This window comes from Topomyia yanbarensis, chromosome 1, assembly GCF_030247195.1.
Source record: "Topomyia yanbarensis strain Yona2022 chromosome 1, ASM3024719v1, whole genome shotgun sequence".
Lineage (NCBI taxonomy): Eukaryota > Metazoa > Arthropoda > Insecta > Diptera > Culicidae > Topomyia > Topomyia yanbarensis.
This window is the reverse complement of record NC_080670.1, coordinates 55,539,941-55,567,463: the sequence shown is the minus strand read 5'-3', so window position 1 is coordinate 55,567,463 and position 27,523 is coordinate 55,539,941. Positions and strand designations below refer to the sequence as shown.

General features: G+C 38.8%; 1 protein-coding gene across 2 annotated transcripts in view; it reads left to right on the top strand.

Annotated features, from left to right (window-relative positions):
- The window catches only part of LOC131677638 (transcription factor IIIB 90 kDa subunit), a 60,724-nt gene extending 35,950 nt beyond the window's left edge, over positions 1 to 24,774 (top strand). Inside the window, exons 3-5 of one of the 2 annotated variants that reach the window (XM_058957535.1) lie at positions 20,329 to 21,594; positions 21,661 to 21,797; positions 24,667 to 24,774. In XM_058957535.1, coding sequence (XP_058813518.1) covers positions 20,329 to 21,594; positions 21,661 to 21,797 — 1,403 coding nt within the window. In that variant the 3' untranslated portion in view covers positions 24,667 to 24,774. Of the gene's footprint in view, positions 1 to 20,328; positions 21,595 to 21,660; positions 21,957 to 24,666 lie in introns of those variants that run through there. The other variant, XM_058957534.1, reaches the window with a different exon arrangement.
- Positions 24,775 to 27,523: the final 2,749 nt, after the last annotated feature.

Genomic DNA, 27,523 nt, shown 5'->3' with positions numbered 1-27,523 from the left:
TCTAACACATGCTTAAAAAAGGTAACTTGAACCTTAAGGTGATTTAGCAAATTTGTGGCTTAGTACAGGTGTTGGACTAGACAGCCCAGAAAAAAAACAAATTTTTGAAAACTTAATCTGCCAACCCCTGGGTCGATTGACAGTTCCACCTGGAGCATTTATTCCAAATTTGAACAAAATCAGATAGATCTAGCTGCCGGAACAACGTGCTTAGAGTTTGTATGGGGTTTTTCAACAATTTCCATGTAGAAAAGCCAATTTTTCATAGCTAGATGCCACTGTATGTATCAGTTTATCACAACAAGCGAAAATAAGAAAGATAGTTCGTCAAACGGTGAGATAACATAGTCTTCACTAAAGGGATTGGAATGGCAAGGAGACGCCATGTTCCGCTTGGAGTTTCAATTCAGCTGTAGAAGCTTATAGCTGAGCGGATTCAGGACTGAACATGTCGTTTCTTTGTTTTTTAATCTCTTTAGTTCTCACAAGTCTCCTATCGCATGCCTCCATGCGAGTCTAAGTCTATTGATGACATTTGGTCTTTAGACCGACTGGGTGCTATCAGCCTTCTGCCGATAGTAGCAGAATGAGAGGGTGCGAACAGGTCTAATCAAAGAAACATTACCGTAAAAATTAATATCTGATCGGAAATCAGCCGCAACATGACTTTAATCTGACTAGTGTCGATGATCGCGGGTCAATACATACTGAAAATTCACCGCGTCTTTTTTAAATCTAATTTCAAGTTCCGTTATTGCTAACCAGCCCGTGTAACACGTTAACAATTTTTTGTATTTCTCTTCAATGATCGTTCGTATCGCTCGTATACGTGTATTTTACAAATCATCCGATACGTAAAATAGGAAATGGTATGTACCTTGATTTATAACATCTCGCGCTATCATAATTCTTTGTCTGTGTAACGTGTTATCACTCGGTAGTTTTCAACCAAATAAATATATCGTAGAGAAGAAGTAGCGAATTCTGTCTAAATACCGTTACAATAGATAGTGATCCGGCCCATTACGCATATAAGATTAGCTTTTCTAGGCAATACTCCCACGGTCGGCTGTGTGGAGTTCAAATTGCTTTTGGTTAGGAAACATAGGATACTCTCGGTAGCCGGCTGCCCAGAGTTTGAAAAGAACCAAAAACTAAACAAGATCTTTTCTTTTCCGAGTGTACTCGAAGACTAACAAAACATCTACAAAATAAAATATTCTTTACAGGTCGCATCGCTTGCTTGGAGCGAATCCTAGACCTTATACCCTTCTCAACCCCCAACACCTATGGAAGAGTCTGATGAATCGTCGTCCTTCCGTTAAGTAGGTAGTGCATCAACACTTCCCGTCTACCTTATCCTTTATCCTTCCCCGTGAACGATGGAGATGGGGGTGGCCGGCAATGATGGCTATCATGTGTAGGTTTCAATATGGGTCGGGTATGGGTAATATGGGTAGATGATCAGCAGTCATACATGATGAAGTCAGTGTGCAATCCGCCAAAATCATCGTCACAACGTAACGCAACGCAACGCAACAAGCGAAAATAAGAAAGATATTTTTTTTGGCTACAACTTTATCACAGACTGCCAATAACCCCGGTTTAAGTAGGAGGTGTTATTAAAATTAAAGTGATGTCTGAGTCAGTTTTGCATGTACCAAACACCGTATATCTAGCCGTAGCTTGCGGTTGGCCCCTTCCAAGGGCGCTATCCTTGAGGGAGCGCTAGAATCTTGATCTGCTTTGTAAAAATAAGTGAATTTCCCATTTACAGGTATCAACTACATTATTGTTGGAATGTCGAGTTGGAAATGAGTGTCAAGTGGAGAAAATAAAAAAGATCGAACGTGTTTGAATAGCAAGACACTGCAAAGACTTATAAAAATTGCGAAACTTATTACAAACTTTATCGCTCGTTTTAACAGCTATATTGCTACACAATTGGGGCAGAAATCCGGAGGAGGTTTTCAGCGTGAAAAAACACACTTTTTGCGATTTTGTTTGGAACTTTGCGTGAAGCGAATTGATCGAAACTTTTGTACATTTCGATAACATGCTGTAATTTTTCTATGCAAAAATATCGGCAAACGACTCGGTGAACAAACTTTTTGTAGAACGTCTCTGGAAAAACATGATTTGCGGTGTTACCTGCCATTCCAAACCTACTGAGCCATTTCTTTCATACATACACATTCTATGTTAAAAATACCTAACCCTTACGTTGAATTTTTGAGATAAATTTTCAATTAAGGGAGTGTTTTACTCATTTTATATAAAAATTACTATTTTTCACGAAAAATTCTTAAATGAAAAATTATCCCAAAAACTCAACGCAGTGGTTAGGTATTTTTAACATAGAATGTGTATGCAAAGTTTGAAAGAAATTGGTTAAGTAGTTTTTGAATGACAGGTAACACCGCGAATCATGTTTTTCCAGAGACGTTCTACAAAAAACTCGTCACCGAGTCGTTTGTCGATATTTTTGCAAAGAAAAATTGCAGCGTGTTTTTGAAATGATACACTATAATGTACAAAAGTTTCGATAAATTTTCTTCACACAAAGTTCTAAAAAATTCGCAAAAATGGGTTTTTTTCACGCTGAAACCTTTACACCTTAACACCGGGCACTAATAATATGTAAAAACTTTTATCAGAAACAGATGATAAAAGCATCTTCGTTTCACCTTCATGTGTAAAAGAAAGGTGGGTAATGCCCTGGGCATATTCGAAATGTCGTAATGCCACTTGGGCTGGTAATTCTAATCTAATGATATGTACCGTAATGAACAATCTCTCAACCAGGTCACAACGCCTAAAAATTGTTTCCTATTTATACTGCCATTCTAAGCATAATTGTCCCATATTAATTTTTGAGCATTTCCAGTTTATTTTTAATTAAACATTTCCTTTCAACGTATATTTTCAGAAAACACATCCAATTCATACAGTTTCTTCCAAGACTCGGTACCACTGTAATACCTGTAGTAATAGCTTGCAAAATCTAACGAGACCTTCATTGGGCCTTTGTGAATGTATACAATATATTGCTTATACAGCTTCGAGTCCATCGCTTTCTTAGAGGTACAAAGCTTGGTTTTAAGTCAGCAGCTGCAAACTCCTTGTCAGATCATCAGTGTCTGGACAAATTTATCGGCGAGCACACACTTCTTGTGCCAGATAAAACTTCTGTCCTAGGCCCTACAGAAACTCGTGGATCAATTTTTTGTTCTCGTCTTCCGTCTAACACAACTTATTACTGATCGTATCAAAACAGTACTTTCACTACTGACCCGTGTATTTTCCAAAAATAAAATTCTAAATTCGGTCACTAGATTTGCTGCTATAAAATAAAGTGTTCGGAATCTAAATAATTGCAACTAGTCTCGGTCGTGATTCAATGTGTCTTTAATTTGCTCTTAACCAATTTGGTGACCCTATATTTGCTGACAGACTTGCTAACATTAACAAATGCCGAAACTTTCAACAATTCAATTGTACCAGCGCAAGCAGAATATGTGAAGTTGGCCGGGGTAGCTCTCGCGACGAATAAGTCATAAAATAAGTAGAAATAAGTGTGACATTTCCATGTAAGTACACACTGAATTATTGTACGAAAGTTGACCAGGAAAAGAAAGCCATTGTAAACACCAAAGGGGCGCAGAGATGAGACTTCGTCAAGAGCGCCAGAAGACTACGCAGCGGCTCTGACCGTATAGTGCTGAATCAGTCGTAGAATTCCACAAACTTTTTTGTTTGCGAAACAACGGTTGAGTTTAGCTAACCTGTAGGATAAGTTTTAGTACATTGGTCATCTCAGACATCACTCCGCAAAGCTGGAGAAGAAAGAAACAGACGGAGTAGTCCTTCGGATTTAAATCAGCGGTGTTTGATGGTCATTCGAAATTGCTAAAATATATCGGAAAAAGTTTGCTATAATGTTTCAAAGCCTTTTCTACCCATACTTGTTGAAATGCATATCTGGTTTTACCGAAATATACACATGCCCAAGGTACAATCTTTCAGAAGGTTCTGGTGCAAAAATAAGTGAATTTTTATGCACTCTTAGATCAATATTAAGGAAATTTTACCGATAGTCGCAATTCTTGCCCAAACCACCACCAGATGATATGATAGGATGATTCACGGTTAGCAAAATCGATGAGATTGCGCGACAGTGAATTTTTTTTTCCTTTAACCCTTAGAAAAAGGCAAGAGGTCTCAGGGGTCTGGCGTGCTGCAATTCTCGAGTCTTAATGAACTGAAATGAAACTATCGAGCGGTTTTGGGTTTTCAATTCTCTCACTGATAAAACGACAAAAAGAGGCTTTTATTTTCACTTGGTTTTGAGGGTTTTCGAAGTCACGCTTGCCTTTTTGGGGGTATATAAAATGTTTTACGCTCTTTCATTTAGCAAATGGTTCTTCGAGAATTTATAGGAACGTAACCCTTAATCCTCGTAGCAAAAATGTTAGTACTGACTTTCGGTCGATTTTCAATAATTTTGCTATTATTCGGATTGATCACCTAGAATCTGGATTTATGCTTTGACGATTAGTTTATTTATTACAGTGAAGACCCGGTGAATTTTAGGCTGATAAAATGGGGACATTGATAAAATCGGGACATATTTTTCTTTCTTTTCAGGAAACCGAAGATCTTAAAATATTCTTCTTTAATGCCTAGATATAGCCTCCTAAGCTTACCTGATTATTTAGCTTAAATTTCCATTAAGGGGGTCTGACAGTACAAAATTAAAAAAAAAACATTTTTTTTGCATATTTTTCGGATCTCTAAGATAAGACAAATATGCTTAAGAAAGGGTTTACTCGAATTCAACTTGGTTCGTCTGCTAGTGCCCATCAAACTACCAACTATCAATTTTCATATGAAGCTGATAAAATCGGGTCAAAAAGCGGATAAAATCAGGGGTAGATAAAATCGGGTGCTAATAAAATCGGGTCTTCACTGTATTTAGTTTAGAGAGGTTCGCATCCAGTAGTTTCGGGTTGTCGCAGTTCCGCTGATCGCACGATTTGTCCGACCAGATCAAACCGCGAGACGAACGACCAGCCACGTTTTGGTTCCAGTTTTCTGTTCACGATAGACACTACACTGCTGGCCAATAAAATAGGTGTGTGATAAATTATTTTGTTTTTCTTTCAATAACACATACCAAGTTACAGCAGTCTCATTCACACCTACCGCACGCATAAGCCTTGGTATCTGTCAAGATACTAGTGGGTTGTTGGTGCTGATTATATTTGCAATCTTTGTCAAGATGTAAAACAAGACTGACGCAGGCTTTTTCGTGTGGTCAATATAATAGGTGTGTGAAATATATTAACGGGTTATTATTTTACATAATTCCATTATTCGTTTTATTTGGTGAAGTTTGAATTCTGTGTGCTAATAAATGTATTTGAATGTTGAAGAAGTCAAAGATTTGCCTCGAGCATCTCACTGTATTCAAGTAGAACGAGTTTTGCTAAGAAATTTTGTTCAAGAAGGTAAAACATACAAATAAATCGCGAATACACTTCGGCGTTCCGAAAACTTCGTTACAAATGCCTTAAAACCTTTGAAAAAAGGAAACACGCAAAAAAACCAAGAAAACATCTACAGCAGCTGACCATCGTATTGCATTATTAGCGAAACCTGATCCATTCGCATCATCCAAGACTAATTCAGCACAAATTGGAAAAGTGGTTGGTCCGAGAACAGTTCGCTGTAGGCCGTAAAATTCAATTCTTCCTGAAAGAAGTGCTAAGAAAGTTCCACTATTGCGAAGGAAAGGCCTTCGAAGAAATATGCAATTTGCTTTTCAACAGCGTTAATGTGCCTGGTTCAGAAGGAATCAATAAATAGCGACATATCCTTCGGAGGGACGAATCGAAGATAAACCTGTTTTCCTCCGATGCGCAACGAAACGTTAAATATCCAAAGGGCAAAGAGTTTGATCTGCGACACACGCAAAATATGGTAAAGCACAGATGCGAGAACAACGAGGTTTGGGGCTTGCTTTTCGTGGAATGGCGCAGGTCCTATTTTCCACAACACCACTATAATAGCAAGATTCGAATACAAGACTAGAGGATGGACATCCTAAAGGATGTGATGCAGTCCTATACCAAAGATAACGTGCCTTTACATGGCAGTTTCAGCAAGATATTGATCGAAAACACAAATCGGAGTATTTAAAAGAACGATTTAAAGTGTCTATAATTTCGTACCTTGCCAATCTCCTGTCATCAATCCCGCAGAAAATCTACGGAATGTACTTAAAAATAAGTTATTCGGTCAAAATTTCACAAATAAAGATCGTTTGTGGGAAGCGGTTTAAAAGAAATGGCACGCTATACCAACGGAAACTTATCAGCGTTTGAATAACTCAATGCCAAGGCGAATGGATAAAATTTGGTTGAATAAGGGAGCTTACATAGGTTACTAGTTGTTAAAAATATTAAAGTCTAAAAATCATTGGATTTGAAAAATTTTAATGCAATGGATTAAAATACACCTATTTCATTGACCAGGTACTTATTTGGATTTAATGGAGAAGAGAGATTTAAGATAAAGCATAACATTTAATTTACAAATAAAAGTGCTCTTTTTTATATTTACGACTATGCCTAAATATAAAATATTTGAATATAAAAATATTTTTAGAGAAAACTCAAAATGTCATGTATTTTTATCTCACACCTATTTTATTGACCAGCAGTGTATGTGCCTCGCTCTAAGATGAACCTTTATAATTATAAAAACACTTTGTGAACTGCGAAAGGCGACGATCCAGTGCGATAATTGGGGGCTTTTCGTAACGCGCAATGCATTGACCATTGACAACACTGAACAGCCGCGTGTCGTGAAAAGGTCCCGAACTGCGTGCACAAATGAATATGTATATTTTTAGCCTTACTCGAGGCGCGAGCAAGCCTAGGCCGCGTACAGTGCAGGTCAAATTTGTAGTTTACTTTAAAAGGGAACGATTATTAAAAGTCATTACTCTGCAATTAATCGAACTTGGTATAGGCTCAGCTTGGTTTGGGATAGCGGCGTTGAAGTCGACTGTCAAAATACTCTTAGTGGTAACATTCCAGACGTTGTTAACTATAAAAAGCTGCACTTGACGAGTAATGATTTGTTCGGAATTTTCCCTTAAAATGTATTATTTTGGTTTTTACGTCCTGTTCCTAGGTTACGCGAAATGCTCTGTTGAATATTGCTTGTGGCGCTAAAAACTGGATATTAACCGCACTGCACACTTACCATTCTTCTTTTAAATTTTTCTAATAGTAGGACCAATACAAAGTACCATCGCTATCGCTGGAAATACAAGTGTTTTGACAGCTCGCAGTTTTGAGATCACTCGCACTTTGAGATGGTTTGTCTGGATTTTCTTTTCAAAGAGAATTTTGACAGTTGGCTTTCAAGCCGTAATCATATGTTTGTCTTGATTTGATTTATACTGCAAGAATATATTATTGACGTTAACGTAATTGTACTTCCTCTAGGGTTCCAAAATTGGTTCGTTACTCTATTGGGTATTCAGCAATAAGTGGTGACTTTTCATTCCCATTGTTTACATGATTCGGTTAAAAGCCGTGTGGTGTCCGGCGGGCTGAAATCTTTTTGCACTATTTCAACCAAGAATAGAACCTCTGGGAACTGCTCCCATGTCGTAAGAGGCGACTAACAACATGCTAGGAGTTCCTAGGCCGAGGTTTTGTTCCGTACCGAAGACTTAATCTGGGCGGACCTTAAGGTTTTCCATATTACCCTCTTTCCAGTCTGTATTTAGTGAATCACTGACATATACCTTTTCTGATTCGCCTTTCTTGATTGTGTACCAACGTTTTAAGTTTCTTCTGGCGGTTGTATATTAGCCGTAAATGACGAAATCTAATTCTACACTAAGTAACAGAATATATTAATATACCGGCACTTTCACGCCAAGGTTTAACTTCCAAAGCTTTGCCTTAAAAACCGTTTTTAAAAAATGGAAACTTTCATGCAGGAAATTTATTGAATTGGCCTAAGATGGAGCTGTCGAATTTCACAAAAAGCTTTTTATGTTGCAAGTGATCTGTAGTTGTGTTAAATTAGGTATTTTTCTATTATATTTGGAACCGTCTACCGACAAATCTACATTTACGAATACCTCCAAAAGTGACTTCTTGAGGTCTCATGAAGGCCTGACACTAGCTTTATGATACTTTTGCTTTTCTAAACAGTAATAAAAATCTCAACATTCAAGAACTTCACTTTGTCAGAAAATGTAGGGCCATCGGAAGCTAAAACTTCGTAAAATCGCACTCCTGGTCCTTTTTTCAGTGCAGTACTCTACGTCACTCGTTCAAATTTGCACCGCTCTTATGGTAGTCGGCATTTGCTAGTATTACTGTTCTCCCATCCATTCTGGTAGTCAAACGGTGGGATAGCAAAATTCTTACAAGTTTCCTATCTCATGCCTCCACGCGATTCTAAGTCTATTGATGACATTTGGTCCTTAGACCGCAGAATGAGAGGGTGCGAACAGAATGAGAGGGTGCGAACAGATCTAGTCGAGAAAACATTGCCGTAAAAATGAATAGTTGATCGGAAATTAGCCCCAATACGACTAATCTGACTAGTATCTATGAACACGGCTCAATACGTATTGAAAATTCGCCGCGTCTGTTTTTATGAACCTAATTTAAAGCTCCGTTATTGCTAACAAGCCCGTGCATCAGATTAACAATCCTTTATATTTCCCTTCAGTGTTCGGTATTATCGCTCGTATACTTGTATTCCACAAACAATCCGATATGGAAAATAAGAAATACTTTCCTTGATTTATAACATCTCGCGCTATTTTTGCCAGTATAATATGCTGTCACTTGGTAGTTTTCAAGCCAATAAATATATCGTAGAGAAGAAGTAGCGAGTTCTGTCCAAATACTGTTGCAATAAATAGTGATCCGGCCCATTACGCAGATAAGATTAGCTTTTCCAGGCAATACTCCCACGATCGGCTGTGTGGAGTTCAAATTGTTTTTGTTTAGGGAACATAGTATACTCTCGGTAGCCGGCTGCCCAGAGTTTAAAAATAACCAAAAACTAAACAAGATCATCTCTTTTTCGAGTGATCGTGCACTCGAAGACTAACTAAACAACTACCTAATAAAATATGCTTTACAGGTCGCATCGTTTGCTTGGAGCGAATCCTAGACCTGATACCCTTCCAAACCACCAACTCCGCGACACCTATGGAAGAGTCTGATGAATCGTCGTCCTTCCGTTAAGTAGGTGGAGCATCAACACTTCCTGTCTACCTTATCCTTTATCCTTCCCCGTGAACGATGGAGATGGGGGCGGCCGGCAATGATGGCTATCATGCTGTAGAGGTTTTAATATGGGTCGGATTGGTATGAATTCCTACTTACCACTTCCTAAGCAACTCTTATTAGATAATCAGCAGTCAAACATGATGAAGTCAGTGTGCAATCCGCCAAAATCATCGTCACAACGCAACGCAACGCAACGCAACGCATTGTTTACATGATTCGGTTAATTATTATTGGGTAATAATATGCATTCGCAGTTAAGTGATTTTTACAGAAGGAAGTTTTAAACCTACTTGCCATGTGAATAAGAAGCCAAACAAATCTTATAAACGAATCCGTGAAATCCGTTTGATAACAGCCTACGCTAAAGTGACCAGATGTCCCGGATTAGGTGGGACAGTCCCGGATTTCGAGGTCTTGCCCCACATGGTAAAACGTCCCGGAAAGTGTCCCGCATTTGCCAAAATGCGGATTTTTGTCCCGAAATACTCATATTGTACATTCATATTGTTCAAATCACTCATAAAAATTTTGAGTCGTGCTGCCAAATTTCCCAATTACGTGGGGAATATGAAAAACGAGCCAATTTATCCTGATTGTCACAATGCCCTTTTCGACTTCTAATATGACCCAGGTCATGAATTCTTACGAAAAATTTCTCAATCTTACACAAGTTGTGCAAATATTTGGGAAAGGTAAGCTTCTTCAACATGTACCGCAATCGTCTTGAAAACATCTGGTCACTTTAGCCTACGCTACCTTCGCACCCACACTTGCTTATCGCGCGGAACCGCCACCAAACGGCCGTTCTCGCACCAATACAGTCCCAGGCACTGATACGGCACACAAACTTTTCTTACGGCGTGCACAGCCTTGGTTGTTTCTTTTCTATTTTTCTAATACCACAAATTAACAAACATAAAACTATGCAAATTCCCAAATGGGAAAATTTTGGACGATACCAAATTTTTTGTGCATAAGGACACATACCTTACATAAAGTACGGTTTTTGTTTTAGTGTTTCGGATTCTCCTCGTCAGTAACTAGCACCAACTGGGTGTCTAGTTTGACGATGTATCTAAGCTAGTACCCAAATTAGCACTAGTTAGACACTAAAATCCAAAAAGTCACACGTCTTGCGTGAACACTAAACAACTGGCTTATACCGAGTGATGTCTCGATAGTAAGCACAGAAGTTCTGTTTGCCGACGAAGAACATGAACCGAAACTGTCTTATGGTTTGAAGTCCCAAACGCCTGAGATTATGCAAATTCCCAAATGGGAAAATATTGTAGATACATCGTCTAACTAGACACCCAGTTGGTGCTAGTTACTGACGAGGAGAATCCGAAACACTAAAACAAAAACCGTACTTTATGTAAGGTATGTGTCCTTATGCACAAAAAATTTGGTATCGCTTTCTGCTGTTAGCTAGATGCGTTGACCAGCACAGATGGAGCAAATAGTCACACAGCTCGGAAAAATCAATCCTATGATAATTCAGCAGTTGGCTTGCTGGAACAACTACCGGCAAAACCGGTCACATTTCGATTTCAATTTATTTTTAAATACAGCAAAGAAACATTTGGCACACTACGTATACAAAATTTGGAAGGCACCGGACCTTAACCAACCAACTAGAACTTTTTGTTTGGCAAGCGATTTGCGGACGTGGAAAAATATTTATTTCTATGTCTAATTAAAATTCTGACCATTTATTTTAGCAACTCCGCATAGCTAAAAACCATTTGACGTAGTCCGAACAATAAATCTGTGTTGTGGGATGTAATAACCATTAAAGGCGTTGCTTTTATAATTTTCCTACAATATGAACTTAGATTTTATTCAATGAGTATAACAATAGTTCTAGAATTGACGAATTGAATGGTTAAACTATAGTGAAACAATATCCAGTACTGAAACCATATATGATATTGTATATGTTGATGGCCATGTCAATGGTTCGAATGTCAAACAAACAATATCTGAAAACCAACAAAACAAAACAAAACGACAAAAAATAAGCTTCATTGGGCTTATAAAAGATAGCTACTTTAAGTCACAATTTAATTTCATAAAATAAAATTTCAAGAACCCAGACCCGACCCGAACTCGAGAATTTCAAACCCGACCATCTCTAATGTACAGTTAATAAATTTCTTACCTGAAGTCAAGTAACTAGCGTATACATTCAACGGGACAGGTAAAATCCGATTGATATAAATGACCTGTTTTGGAAAGTTGAGATCATACACAGCCTAACTATACTACAGTGAAGCTGTTGTATGCTTGTTTCTAGCACTTCTTTTTTCATTATTTTAAAAGTTGTTCGATGCAGCAATTCCTGTTTTTCAATTTTCTTACCGCCTTTGGTAGCTATTCTGGAATGAAGAGATTGCCAAGTCATATAATTTCTATTAAAACATTTTCTAAGAAAAGAAATATCTTTGTGTAATCCCGCGACTTGTTTTGGTTGTCATTTTTACAATTTATACGCGAACGGAGATCTTAGCGGAATAAACGTACTTTACATGTTTTTCTACCATTTAATTCCACTAAGATTGTTGTGAGATTTTGCTTATCAAGCATCCTAGATTTTTTATTAATTATTGATCGGATGGTTTGCTCTGGATACACGTTGAGCTTGCCTATTTCGAAAATGATTTTTTTCTTTAATTTTTGCTTCTTCCCCTAAAGTAAGCATTCTACGGGCCATGCGATGAAAACCGGCCATTTTATACTGATAAGAATGCTTTGAAGTATATTTCTTTCGAATTGGCAGGCTTCCTATATAGTTCATGTTCGCTCGATTTTATACTAGAGGAACTTGGCGTTGGTATAATATGAGTATTAAATTTTGTCTGTATTGTTGGTGCTAGAAAATTTTCTAGCATCAACATACAATCACTTATTTTATTGAATGCCGCAAACAGCCCAACTATTTACAGTGAGGCTGCTGTATGCTTGTTTTAAACATTTCTTCTTCTTTTCAGAAAAGAAAAACGCACAAATTTCTGATTTCGATTTTTATTTATTTTTTATCTTAACAGATTAAGGCCGAAGTGGCCTGTGCCGTATACAAAAGATTCCTCCATTACACTCGGTTCATGGCCGCGCGTCGCCAGCCACGCAGTCTGCGAAGGGTCCGCAAATCGTCTTCCACCTGGTCGATCCATCGTGCTCGCTGCACGCCACGTCTTCTTGTACCGGTCGGATTGCAATTGAGAACCGTTTTCACCGGGCTATTGTTCGACATTCTGGCTACGTGCCCGGCCCACCGTAGTCTTCCGATTTTCGCTGTATGACAGATGGGCGGCTCCCCCAACAGCTGATGCAACTCATGGTTCATTCGCCGTCTCCATGTGCCGTCTTCCATCTGCACTCCACCGTAGATGGTACGCAGCACTTTCCGTTCAAAGACACCAAGTACGCGTTGGTCCTCCACGAGCATGGTCCAGGTCTCGTGCCCGTAGAGAACTACCGGTCTAATCGGCGTCTTGTAGATGGTCAACTTCGTACGACGGCGAACTCTGTTCGACCGAAGTGTCTTGCGGAGGCCAAAGTAAGCACGATTTCCTTCCACGATGCGTCTACGAATCTCTCTGCTGGTATCATTGTCGGCAGTCACCAGTGAGCCCAAGTACACGAACTCTTCAACCACCTCGATTTCGGCGCCACCGATGCAAACTCGAAGCAGGCGGTTCTCATTCTCTTCTCGTGAACCTCTTCCTATCATGTACTTTGTCTTCGACGTGTTGATGGCAAGTCCGACGCGCTTGGCTTCTCTTTTCAGTCTGATGTAGGCTTCCTCCATCTTCTCAAAGTTTCGTGCAATAATATCAACGTCATCGGCGAAGCCAAGTAGCTGAACGGACTTTGTGAAAATCGTACCACTAGTGTCGATCCCTGCTCTTCTTATTACACCTTCCAGCGCGATGTTGAATAACAGACACGAGAGACCATCACCTTGCCGTAACCCTCTGCGTGATTCGAAGGGACTCGAGAGCGTCCCTGAGACACGTACTACGCACATCACCCGATCCATCGTCGCCTTCGCTAATCGCGTCAGTTTGTCCGGGAATCCGTACTCGTGCATAATCTGCCATAGCTGATCTCGATCGATAGTGTCGTATGCGGCTTTGAAGTCGATGAACAAATGATGTGTGGGCACATTGTACTCGCGGCATTTCTGCAGTACTTGACGAAGAGCGAACACCTGGTCCGTGGTAGATCGTTCGCTCATGAAACCCGCCTGGTACTGCCCCACGAACTCTCTTGCAATTGGTGATAGTCGACGGCATAGTATTTGGGAGAGTACCTTGTAGGCGGCGTTCAGCAGGGTGATTGCTCGGTAATTACAGCAATCCAGCTTGTCGCCCTTTTTGTAGATAGGACACACATCCATCCACTCCTCCGGTAAAATCTCCTCTTCCAAAATCTTGGTAATCACCCAGTGCAGTGCTTCAGCCAGTGGCTCGCCACCGTGTTTTAGTAGCTCGCTTGGTATTTGGTCAACCCCAGCGGCTTTATTATTTTTGAGCCGGCTAATCTCCTCCTGGATTTCTTGGAGATCCGGAGCCGGTAGTGTAATGTCTTCCGCGCGTGCTCCCAGGTGCGTTACCGTGCCATCCTCGTCGTCTTCTGCATCGCCGTGCAGGTGTTCTTCGTAGTGCTGCCATCACCTCTGGATCACCTCACACTGGTCCGTGAGAAGATTCCCGTTTATATCTCTGCACATGTCGGCCTGTGGTACGTTGCCCCTGCGCGAGCGGTTCAACTTCTCGTAGAATTCCCGTGTGTCTTTAGCGCGGCACAGCTGCTCCATCGCTTCGCGATCTCGGTCTTCCTGCTGGCGTTTTTTGGTCCGGAAAACCGAGTTCTGATTTCGATCAAGGGTTTAATTTGCTTACTCCTTTTGTTTTTTTTCTGGAATGGAGGCTGTTTAATGCCATGTAATTTCTATTAAAACAATATTGCATTTTGGGATAGGCGTGCTTTCTATTTCATATTAAACGTTCTTCCAATTGTGTTATCCTAGAAATGCGCAATTACTCTTCGCATTTTTATTAATCGTTTACAATAAATTCGTAATTGAAGTTTTGATTATTACTGGAGAATTTACCAACACAACTCTTAAACTTTATGATTTATATTGAAATCGCTCTCGACCTAAATATCTTACAGTACAGTTTTGTACCTGTACTTATATGGTAGTAACGCCTCTCCGGAGTGGGTAGCAATATTTTTTCCCGAGTGGGTAGCAATATTTCGAATGATTTCTACCCGTACTGACGAAAGTTCAGACATTGTGTGCATAAGTGAAAATGAAAATTCCCTGATAATAGCTGGTGGCTATTTGAAAACACCCTTTGTTAATGGGCCGGGGAGTCCATGTTGGTGGGAAGTGCGTAATACAATTATTTAATAGCGTGCCGTATTGTTGTCAATTGCATGAAAACTTGTGGCCTGTACTGTAGCTTCATTTGTTCTCACTTGATGTGTCTTTTTGGTTTCGGTTGTTCGATAATTAACACAAAATTAGACATGTCTCGGTTATACCCTTTTATCGACAGCCCAATTTTCATTCACAGCACATTTCACAAATTTGTTTTACTATTTTTCGCAAAGATAAGGATGTGATGGAAGAGTATAGACAAAAATAATTATTTTCACAAATATAGAGTAAATCTAGCAAACTGATTGAAATGGTTCTATGTGAAAGATTCTCTTTGTTTACTTTCTCTTTCGGATATTACGGTGCCATAAACAAAACTTCCCTACAAGTTTGCAATACGTTTCGAAGGACCACGATTTTGACCAGCATGTTATGCAAAGAGTAGCGCAGCTTACTTTAAGGTTCAAGTTACCTTTTTTAAGCATGTGTTAGAATTGAACGCTTGGTAGTGTGCGTAGGAAAATTTGTGTTCAGCTTTGCCACCGGATTATCCATTTAAACCTTTTTAAAACTCTAAAAGAAGAATATCAGTCGATTTATTAGATCATCACGATTCAATTCATGCAAAATACATGCTGGAAAAACCATCGGCTTAGCTAAATGGTGCTTTAGAAAAAGTGGCTGTGGTTTTTTCATTGCGCAGTTGTGTTGCGTACCCCAGCTCGGTGTGATAGTGTGATAAAAAATCACAGCCACTTTTTCAAAAGCACCATCCAGCTAAGCCGATGGTTTTTCCAGCAGGTATTTTGCATGAATTGAATCGTGATGATCTAATAAATCGACTGATATTCTTCTTTTAGAGTTTTGAAAAGGTTTAAATGGATAATCTGGTGGCAAAGCTGAACACAATTTTTCTTACGCATACTACCAAGCCTTGAGGTAACTTGAGCCTTAACGCGACCGAGTTATAAACGGACGAGAAAGTAGGGGAATTGTGGGAAAAACCGACACCCCACAACTTTCCCTAGAAATCAAATTTTTCTTCATTTCATAATAACACATTATTATTGGTACGTTTATGTACCAATTTGAAGGAAAATTGGATTTACGTTAGTACGCCGAATGTCATAAAATAAACAAGACATACGACAGCAGCGTTCATACTCGTCTGGATGTTAAGGTTTTAACCGAATAAAAGCTTTTCAAATCACCAAATGTGGTGATTCAGTTTTTAAAAAATGTTCCCTATTGGGGTAAAACCGACACCCTATGGTTAGGGTAAAACCGACACGCTGTTAAGACGGTTGTGTTTACTTGCGATTCATAACAAAATGCTGGGGATCTTTGTGACACTTCCATTACACTATTAGCACACTATAGTAATAGCAGAATTACACAGAAATAATTTTATTGTGTTTATTCCTTGTAAGTCTCTTTAAAAATCAATAATTGGAATGTTTGCTTATTTGATTCTATCGAAGCTTTTGCTGTTTCTGTAAAAAGCTCATCAAACCGAATTTCTAGTGTTCTCTTGGTTTGTCATGGACGAACTTTATCACAATGAGACCATGATCTTTTGTATACCCCGGTAGATTGTTGATGATCAGAGTCCGAAAAATGAAGTCTGAAAAAGGTAGTTTTACTCAGAAGTGTGTGTCACATATAAGTGAACGGTCCGATTATCAGAACGTAGAACGCTTGCAAATCTTCTCTCATGAAATAAAATGACACTGAAGGTTGCAATGATGTGCGTAAGCATTTTTTGGAAATACCCATTTCAAGAAATAATCTTATAGCATAAAATACTCTTATTTATAGCACTACGCTTTCGAACTCTCTTTCCCTCACTTCATGATGAAGCTATAAAAAGCACATATTTGCATCACACATACTCATACTTTATTAATCATGCATATATCTTATTTTTAATAAATAAAAAGATTTTAATAAAGTGGAGATAAAAAAAATTAAAGGGGGTGTCGATCTTACCCCTATGGGGTGTCGGTTTTACCCGCAGTGCCTAAACAAAGTCATTTTGTATTCCAAGTTTAACAACCAATAATTTTTAATGAAATAAATTTTTTGAAGTGCTGAAAAAATTAAGCCCTTGTTAAGAATATTCTGAAGAAGAATTCTGCATAGAAATTATAATTTTATTGGTTTTGTGGTAACCCAGAAAAAGCGTTAAGCGGTAGGTGTATCTTCGTCGCGAGCGGTTGACTCTTGTAGAGCTCCCTTCGAGTCGGTTAATTTTCATTATTTTCGGCGCAGTTTACTGCCTCCCGGTTATCGAGAGTGTCAATAAGGGTGCAATTTAACGATTATACAAGGTGAAGTGGCTTATAAAAGCATTTTCGGCATATTTTTGAGTGACGCGAGTGGTGACAGCTTGTGAAAATCGAATTCCAGCAAATCAAAAAATATCTTTTCCTCGCATTACGGGCCGTCGATTCCCGATGCAAGGACAATAAAAGGGCACAGAAAACATCTAGAAACACATGCTATATTCTAAAAATAGTGAAAAATGGTTTTTCAGAGAAAAAATTCAATCCGAAAAGTGAAAAAAGATACGGCAATAAGAAAAATTAGCATATTCAAATAATTGGCCTTTCACCAGCGACTAGCGACTACCAGGTGTCGCCCCAAAATTCTTCGCCCGAAAAATAGGTGGCAAACCAGCCAGTCGGTGCTCAGCTAATTTCGTCCGCGTCCCTTGTCACCTATTTTTTATTGGGTGTTTCATAGGCGTCATTCATCTTTGGAGCCACCTTGGATATTCAACTGTTTTTTTTACTTTCTTATTTTTTTGCGAATGAGTAGAGGTTTTGATTCTTTAATATTCGGGATTGCGGATATTTTGTCGCATGTAAATTTTGGGTGTTCGTTGATGTGATGGCACTGTAAGGGAACACGTATCTGCCGGTCCGCAAACTTTTCTTTGGACTGAGCAAATTAATTTCTATGTTTCTTTAGGGTTTGTTTTACCAACGGGGGAACTGATCCAAAGAGCATTTAATGTTCGTAGGGAAAACATATGGCCTTGTTTGAGTGGAATGATGACTTCAATCATGTATGAGGTTTGAGAATTGACAATTCGCGAGAGGAATCGGGGACCGATAAGCAATTACCTTCAGTTATGTCAGCACGAAGAATAAGTGTTTTGCTGTCATGTTCATTGGTTAGCTTTCAATTCTATCTCATGCCTCCACTCGAGTCTAAGTTTATTAATGGCATTTGGTCCTTAGACCGGCGACGACTGGGTGCTATCAGCCTTCTGCCAATAGTAGCAGAATGAAAGGGTGCGAACAGATCTAGCGGAGAAAACATTACCGTAAAAATGAATAGTTGTTGGGAAATCAGCTCCAATAAGACTTTAATTTGACTAGTATCGATGATCGCGGGTCAATACGTACTGAAAATTCGCCGCTCCTGTTTTAATGAATCTAATTTCAAGTTCCGTTATTGGTGACAAGCCCGTGCATCAGGTTAACGATCCTCTGTATTTCCCTTTAATGTTCGATATAATCGTTCGTATACGTGTATTTCGCAAACAATCCGATATTAGCAATAGGAAATACTTTCGTTGATTTATAACATCTCGAGCTATCATAACTCTTTGTGTGTATAACGTGTTATCACTCGGTAGTTTGCAACCCAAAAAATATATTGTAGAGAAGGTATAGCGAAATTAGTCTAAAGTCGGTATTTTTGTGTATTTGTAACGTATGTAGTACTTGATTTGATTGGATTTGATTCTGTCTTAACCTGCATTTTAAGAGAGCAAGTAGAAACTCAACCCTCCCATACGATGACTGGTTCGAGAGATTTCATGCGACTAGTCTTCTACGCCGAGGCAGAATCTAGATAAACCACCCTGCAGGTACTGTTTCGGTCGCGCATACGTCGTACCGTGTCCCCAAGAAGTGCATATCGTTTCTATCGTTATCCCGCCGACAAACCGGCGTCAATATTCGCGGTTTTGTTTGTCCACAAGCTTTTCATTATTGTTTCCGGCGTTGCGTACTTCCTGATATTGTCGAGCGCCCCGACCTTCACCACAGGAAGAGAGACCGTCCGTAGGCATGGGCATCGGGAACACGTTTCGTCTGAACGTAGATCCTAGAATGAAGCCAGTCAGAATCTTGTATTTTCTCTCGAAGGAAGCTCCTGGGTAAGTTTTATTGGATATCCTGGACAAGTAGCTCCTTCAATCAATGTGTCGCGTGAGATCATACGAAACATTAACTGTATTCGATGGCCATGATCTGTTATCGGTTGTGATTTAGGGAGATGATCGCTACCATGGGGTTTAGATATAATCTTCCATGTGTAATCTGAATGTAGTCAGGTCGAACAGAAAGTTATATCATTCGTGTTCAAAATGGTCATATTGAAAACTGTAGGTGGAGTAGCTCGATTATCGTCCTAAAGTAAAGTGACCAGATGACTTCAGGACGAATGCGGGACAAATTCAAGAAACCTATTAACGACATATGGTTCCCAAATATTTGCTCAACTTGTGGAAGACAGAAACGTTTCGTGAGAATTCATAACCTGGCTCATTATAGAAGTCGTGCCCCTTTCGACTATGTTTCAATCAGAACAAATTGGCTCAATTTACACATTCCCTACGTAGTTTGGAGATTGGGCAGTACGACTCAAAACTTTTATGAGAGTTTTGAATGAAAAACGTGTACAATATGGGTATTTTGGAATGAAAATCAGGAATTTGGTAAATACGGGACACTCTCCGGGACGTTTACCGTACGGAAGAAGATCTTGAGATCCGAGACTGTTCCGCCTAATCTGGTTACTTCATCCTTAAGACAATTCCATGCCGTAGTATGGCAGTTGATTCACTAAATCGTTGGTACACAACCGAGGCTATCTGAGGTGTGCATGTATAAGTAATGCAAAGGTTTTTGCCTTTGATCCTGGCTTGACAAACGACAACTTGAGTGATTAAGTCGTTGCCATTCATAATGAAGTTCTGAAGAAAACAATTGTCGGGGGTATGCAAGCTAATTATAATTCTATCACAAGATTGTTGCTAACCAGCATTTCGGGGCTTAGTTCTGACTGATTTCCGATCTAGGGCTCCAAAGACCTAAGGCCCAAAAAGAAATCGGATTTCATAGATGTCAAACAGTATTTTAACAAACAATATTTTCATAATAAAAATTTGCCAAAATTTCAGGCATAAACTGGTAACGTCGATCTAAACCAGTGTTTTTCAACCGGGGGTGAATTTACCCCCAGGGGTACGTTAGATAATGAATTATTTCGGGTAAATTTCGACTTATTATCCTAATATTCCCATCGAATTATTGTCTCTATATTATAGTCAATAATTCGATGGAAACATTAGGATAACAAGGTAAAATTCACTTGAAATAATTCATAATCTGACATACCTCTGGGGGTGAATTCATCCCAGGTTGAAAAACATTGATCTAAACAATAGCATTAATATTAAAGTAAATGTACCAACGTATAAAATAGACGCATTAAACTCTGCAAATTGATATCCTCCTATAAATGTGTAGAGTTTCACTACCTTATCACACTCACTTACATTAAATGCATCCCACCTCTCTTCCGCAGACCCATGCATCTATATTATGCGCTATGCCAACAAGCTGGAATTTGCTGAAAAAACTCACGAGGTGTCGATGACCGCCCAGCGCCTAGTCCAACGGATGAAAAAGGACTCGATTCATTCCGGCCGACGGCCATCGGGTTTGTGTGGAGCTGCCCTCCTGCTGGCGGCCCGTATGCACGACTACAGCCGTACGCCAAATGACATCGTTCGCATCGTGAAGATTCACGAATCGACACTGCGCAAACGGCTGGTTGAATTTGGTGAAACGCCCAGCAGTGCACTCACATTGGACGAGTTTATGTCTGTCGATCTAGAGGCGGAGCAGGATCCTCCGGCGTTCAAGGCTGCCCGGAAGAAGGACAAGGAGCGCTTGCAGAAGTTGGGTGAATCGACTACGGAGTTCAATCAGCTTCAGGCAGAAATTGATGCCGCGTTGGATCGCGACCTTCATAAAACTATGAGCCGGAAGCGCCATTGTAAAGGGGAAGATTTTGGAGTGGACGAGTCGCGGGAAACTGACCAGTTTATTAATGAGTCAACAATTGACGTCATAAATCAGTGTCTGGATGATGATCCGGACGATCCAAGACCAGATGGGCAAGGGAATGTGCGTCTGAAGACCGCCGTTCCAGAAGGCATCAAACCAGATCTGATGGCGATGTGTTCCAATGCAGAACAGCGCAGGGAAGGTGCAAAACAAGAAGCCAAAGATGATGATGGAGATCTGATTTCGGAAGATCTTGACGATGAGGAAATTGACGGGTATATTATGACGGAGGAAGAAGCTCGCTACAAAGATATGATGTGGAACCGGTTACACGCTGAGTATCTTAAAGAGATGAAAGAAAAGGAGGATAGGTTAGCGAAGGAGCGCGAAGAAGGGAAACCGGAAAAGAAAAAGAGAAAAAATCATCGAAAGAAAGTTATAGGACCATCCAACTCGGCCGGTGAAGCTATCGAGAAGATGCTTCAGGAGAAGAAAATCTCCAGTAAGATCAACTACGACATATTGAAGACACTCACGGATTGCGCCAGTACCAGTGAACAGCAACCGGAAACGCCCGTGAAGCAAGAGTCCAGCGATATCGACATCCTTTCGCGGACACGAATTAAACCGGAAACGGCACTATCCAGAAGCGCAAGATCTGCAGTAAATTTGTCATTCCCCGGCCGAAGAAAACCAATTGCAACTCTACCCGTCATAAGCAGTGTTTCGGAGAACGTAAAATTGATTGACGAGGAACCTCCGACGCCGAAAGTTGAACATGGTATGCACTGCAGTGTGTTTTAGCTTAAATTTGAGCTCCTTTTCAAGTAGATATTGTTTTTTTTAGCCGACCAAATCGATGATTATGACGATGACGTCGACGCAGAGCCGGAGCCAGAACCGGAACCGGAACATAAATCGTTGGCCGATATGCTGAACACAGGCGACGATGAAGACTACTATGGCTACGAAGAGGATTACTAGGTAATTAGTTCATCTATAGCTCTAAATTCTCTGTTCACTATTCCATTGTAGGATACAAAGCCTGTTTTATATATTATTCATCTATAGATGAACAATTGCTGGCTTATATTACTGTATTTACGCATCTCCATAACCGAATATATTACTATCGTGTTTCAAATAAGGATCAAACACTCTAGTTTGATTGGATATGGGTTCAATTACGTTGTGTCCGATATCACTTTCCCCGAACGAAGTTTACCCACAGAAAGCATATTCAAATAAATAATTATGCATACTCGTGTGAAAGTTTTAATTTAAAATCGTGTAAGACTCAAAACATTCTGTTGGGTGTGTACGGGTTAGTATAGGTGCAGAAAAATGTCAAACTTTTCCTTTTCCGATTACCATGTGTAAATTCTTCATTCATAAACGGTTCATGATTGGTTTTAGTAAAAAGCAATATAGAAATTCTGGAAAACATTTCGTTCGGCAGACTTGTAACGCAAAAAAATTGTGACTGTGTTTTCTTAAATTGCCCATCATTAGCTTCAACATTGGTAAACTCTACTGCGTAAAGTGATGCAAATAAAGAACGCATTCCAACGTCCAACAGATAAGAGAAAGATCATCTAAAATTTGCATCTATGTACGAAGAACTGTGCCGGTAAAAAATGTGTCAATTTCACCAGCTGCAAAATATATAGATCAAAATGTGTTGGATGGAAGCAGCGGTTGTATGTGATCTCGCTTTGCATACAGGGTGCGATCACTGTCGCAAATAATCATATGTTCTTTCTGGGACGTCATCATATCCCAGGGATAACATAATTGTTAGTGCATTGGGTCTCACAGGTTGCGGGTTTCAATCCTGCCTTCGGGGAGATTTTTTTTCACATATTTACTTTCGCTTCACTAACCATTTTGATTAGTTTTTCCCGTTGGATACCACCAAAAAAGTTTTAAACAAAAACTGGTTGTTCAATTATGAATGAAAAATAAAAGACAGTTATAAGGATATTGCTAGTAGAAGCACATGAAACAACGGCTACCATAGCATGATATGCAAAAACATTTATCTAAAAATGTTGTCAGTTGGATTTCAAAAGTATGATCTGTGGTGACAAATCACATATAAAGGACACTTGTCCGATGAAAAAACACTAATTGTTGCAAAAACCATAAGTGGAATTGCTTGGATCTTGCGTTGGATGTCGACCGTCAGGGTATGCATTGCGGAGTGTTTAGTTTGAATTTGAACTCCTTTTAAGGTAGTGTTGTTTTTTAGCCGACCAAATCGATAACTATGATAATGACGCCAACGCAAAGCTAGAGCCGGAACCGGAACATAAATCGTTAGCCGATATGTTGAGCATAGGCGACGATGAAGACTACTATGTTTTTTGTAAATCGACTTTAAATTTTTAAAATCGACTTTTTCAGTGTAGAAGTCAATGAAGATTTTTTTCAATATTTTTTCAGTGTAGGAGTCAATGAAGTTTTTTTTCATTTTTTTTTTCAATATTTTTTCAACAAACAAACAGTGATAACGTCAAACAAAAATCACAAACAAAACTACAGTTTTCACGATCCAACACAACCAGATATAATCGAAATTTCAAAGCACTCCTCAGTTTTTTTCTCACACCGTTGGAAAAATCTTCATGTAAATGAATCAGTAATACTCTACGCCCCGAATACATTTTAAAGAAGATTTTCGCAACGGTGTGAGAAAAAACCCCTTTTTCCGTTTTCCAAAATGGTCGTTTATTAAGACGTTCTCAGTTGAACCTTAACAGCCTTGATGCCATTCCAGTAATCTTTTCACTTTCGGGTGTTTCGATTCCCATTAGCTCAATGTTATCACAAAGCGAATTGGGAGAGTTACAAAACGTATATTAAGATAGGTTTTAATGATTTATAAAATAAGCGATTATATAGGGTGTTGAGCCCATTTTCGCCATGTTTCTATTACCCATTTAATGCCGTTGGTTAGAGCAGTGTCGGCCATCTTTGTTCAACGCATTGAGTCAAATGGTAGCGCAACAATTGGGGCACTCGATTCGAGTTTTCGTTGCGCTCAAACATGAGAATTTCACAGTTTTCAGCGCATTTGTGTTATTATATTGGCTCTTAACAACGAAGCAGAGCTGTTGATATCAATTTTTACGCATTCCATTGATTACAATCAATTAATTAATGAATTAATGGATGGGGCACCCTGCTTAGTATGGTAAATTTACCCTGTTAGAAATTTATCAATACGACCAACACAGATAAAATTCAATACTCATTATTGAGGACAACCTCCAATTTCTGATTCGCTTGAAGCATGTTCGAAGACGTCGATTTCAACGTTCTATCAGGATCTACAAAAAGAAATTAAGCATACTTAATTTCTTTTTGTAGATCCTGATAGAACGTTGAAATCGACGTCTTCGAACATGCTTCAAGCGAATCAGAAATTAGATACGATTCGCACTCTTAAGAAATGAAAATTTCGCGAAAGGGGTTGAACAAATCAAGTCATACTCTAAACATTTTTCGAAACATCCCAAGGTTCTTAAGAAGGAAGAGCGTTTCCACCAGGCTATAAATCACATGAAACAACGGTTACCAAAGCCAAGCTTCTTTAGTATAAAATCTGAAAATCTTTATGCACACACTCCATCCCAACATCTGTGTGGTCAGGATATTTTGAAACTGATATCTCAGAAAAGTGAAATTTGCGATCTGTGATGATAAATCGCATACAAAGGACACTTGTCCAGTGAAAAAACCATACAAATGCGCTAATTGTAGCGAAAACCATAGATAGAATTTCTGGGTATTCGAGACAAAATTATAAATTCTCGTAATATTGGAAAAATCTAATAATCTACTTTTTCAGGTATGCTTCAAGAAAACAAGTTTAAGCGTGTTAATCCGCTTCAAAATAGAGTAACAACTTATCTACCTATACAATGATCTTCGACACATTATCCTACAATGGTGCGCCATCTTGTGCTTCTGTGGTAGGTGTTGGTATTAGTTTCATATTTTAATAGAAATTATACGACTTGGCAATCTCTTCACTTCAGAATAGATGAAATTCAGTAAGCAAATTGCAAATCAGAAATTGATGCATCGAACAATTTTAAGAAAGATGAAAAAGGAGTGATAGAAACAAGCATACATCAGCTTCACTGTATGTACACACGGATTGGGAGCCTCTTCATTCCAGAATATATAACAAAAGTAGTAAGCAACTTGAAAATCAGAAAATGATTCATTGAACATTTTTTAAAAGAGTGAATTGAAAAAGACGGTTGTGCCTCCAGCTGAAAAGTTTTGTTCTCGAGAGAGATTGCGAGACGCTATACGCGTTTGTGAAGTGGGAAAGAGACAACCGTGCTATTAAGTGTAGTGGATTAGTTTCTTGTTTAAATAGAAATTACATGACTTGGCAATCTCTTCATTTCAAAACAGATAAAAAAGCAGTAAGCAAATAAAAAATCAGAAATTGCTACATCGAATAATTTTTAAAATAATGAAAAAAGAAGTGCTACGAACGAGCATACAACAGCTTCACTGTAGAACAGTTAGGCTGTGTATGATCACAACTTTCCAAAACAGGCCATTTATATCAATCGGATTTTACCTGCACCGGTGAATGTATACACTAGCTACATGACTTCAGTTAATAATGATGGAATGTATCAGTAGTATTCCCTATATGGTGAGTATTATATGAATAGTTAGGAAATGGTTCCGAAGTTTTCTGGAATGGTATTTATTTATACGGGTCCCGCGTATTAATTGAAATATTTTGCTTTTAGTAAATACGTGTCAGAATCAAAAATATGTATCATTCTGGAAGTGCGAATATATTGCAAATATCCGTCCCGCGTATTAATTGAAACTTCATGAAGCGTATTAGGTATTATACTTTTTACATTATCACAATATATATCACAATTCATAAAATTTTGGAAACGCTTGGTGTTTACCCAATTTTCTCCTTAAGTGAAAACTTCTGCTCGGACGGGACATCACGTTTGACCAGTCGTTCGATTGAAACATAAAGTGTGTTTTAGTTTTAAGGATTTAGCGTCAAGTCGGCGCTAATATATTCCGACAAAAAGTTAGTGTCGGTTTCTGATAAGACGAAGTCGCCCCTAATGACTAATAAAACGCTGTCGTTTTTGAATATTTGTGATGTTTAAACGCTATATCACATGGAGCGACTCCATGCATTCTTTTAGTAACCACACAACCATAGCCTGGTTGAAATTCGAGTATACCGTCTTCCCCAGCTCTGTGGTAAGTCTGCCATTCATCATGCGAAAATCGCACAACGACCGCAGTTTCCTGGTAGATATTGTTCTTCGACCCAAATTTATACGATTTTCTATTGTCCTAAATTCCTCCTTGCAAACATCGTTAATCCGCTTCAAAATAGAATAATAACTTCTCTACCTATACAAGGTAGTTCGATCTTCGTCACATCATCCTACAATGGTGTGTCATCTTGTGCTTCTGTGGTAGGTATTGGTATTAGTTTCATATTTTAATAGAAATTACATGACTTGGCAATCTTTTCATTTCAGAATAGATAAAAAAGCAGTAAGCAAATTGAATATCAGAAATTGATGCATCGAACAATTTTTAGAATAATTAAAAAGGTGTGCTAGAAACAAGCATGCAACCGCTTCACTGTAGGATAGTTAAGCTGTGTATGATCTCAATTTTCCAAAATATGCCATTTATATCAATCGGATTTTACGGGAAGAGATGAATCCTAATAATCACCTTCTCTCCCGGTGTCGACATACAGTCTGTGGACATCTGTACTTGCTGAAACCGACTGAAATGACAATTCATTCTGATCCAGATTTGCGGCCGGGTGTATGAAAATAGTGGGAACCAATCAGGAACGAGCTTCAGTCAGATGATTTGAAATCGGTTTTTTGCGCGCGCGTGTGTTATCTTACATCCATCAGAAATGAAAATGATGCCCTCTGCTAGTAGCTGGGTGAAGTGGAACTGGAACACGTGATTGCATGCATGTAAAATTGTGCTTCCAAAGACTACATTGAAAAGGAACTCACAATGCCAATAGTATCAAGCGACAAAGAAGATAATGTTTTAATGACTGTATACTAATCGCTGTAATTTGGAAACCATTATTAAGACCTGTCGCTCCGTATATTGTTGATAAAATTGAAAAACTTATAACTCATTAATAGAAATTACAAGAAATTGGCAAGAAAGGCATACAACAGCTTCAACAGAAAGAATTATACCAAACTTAAAACCATTCGTTTCAGCATAAAATGGCCTCTTTTCATCACATGGCCCATTTAAAGCTTATTTTTGGAGAAGAAGCAAAAATTAAAGAAACATTTTCAAAATAGGCAATTACAATGGGTATCCAGAGCAAACCATACAATCCAAAATTAATAAAAAATCTAGAATAAGCAAAATCTCACTACAAACATAGTGGAGTTAAATGGTAGAAAAACATGTAAAGTACGTTTATCCCGCTAAGACCTCCGTTCGCGCATAGATTGTGAAAACGGCAACCAAGACAAGTTATTACTCTCAGGAAAAAAATCGCGGGATTACATAAAGACTGTTCTTTTCTTAGAAAATGTTTTAATAGAAATTATATGACTTGGCAATCTCTTCATTCCAGAATAGTTACCAAAGGCGGTAAGCAAATTGAAAAACAGGAATTGCTACATCGAACAATTTTTAAAATAATG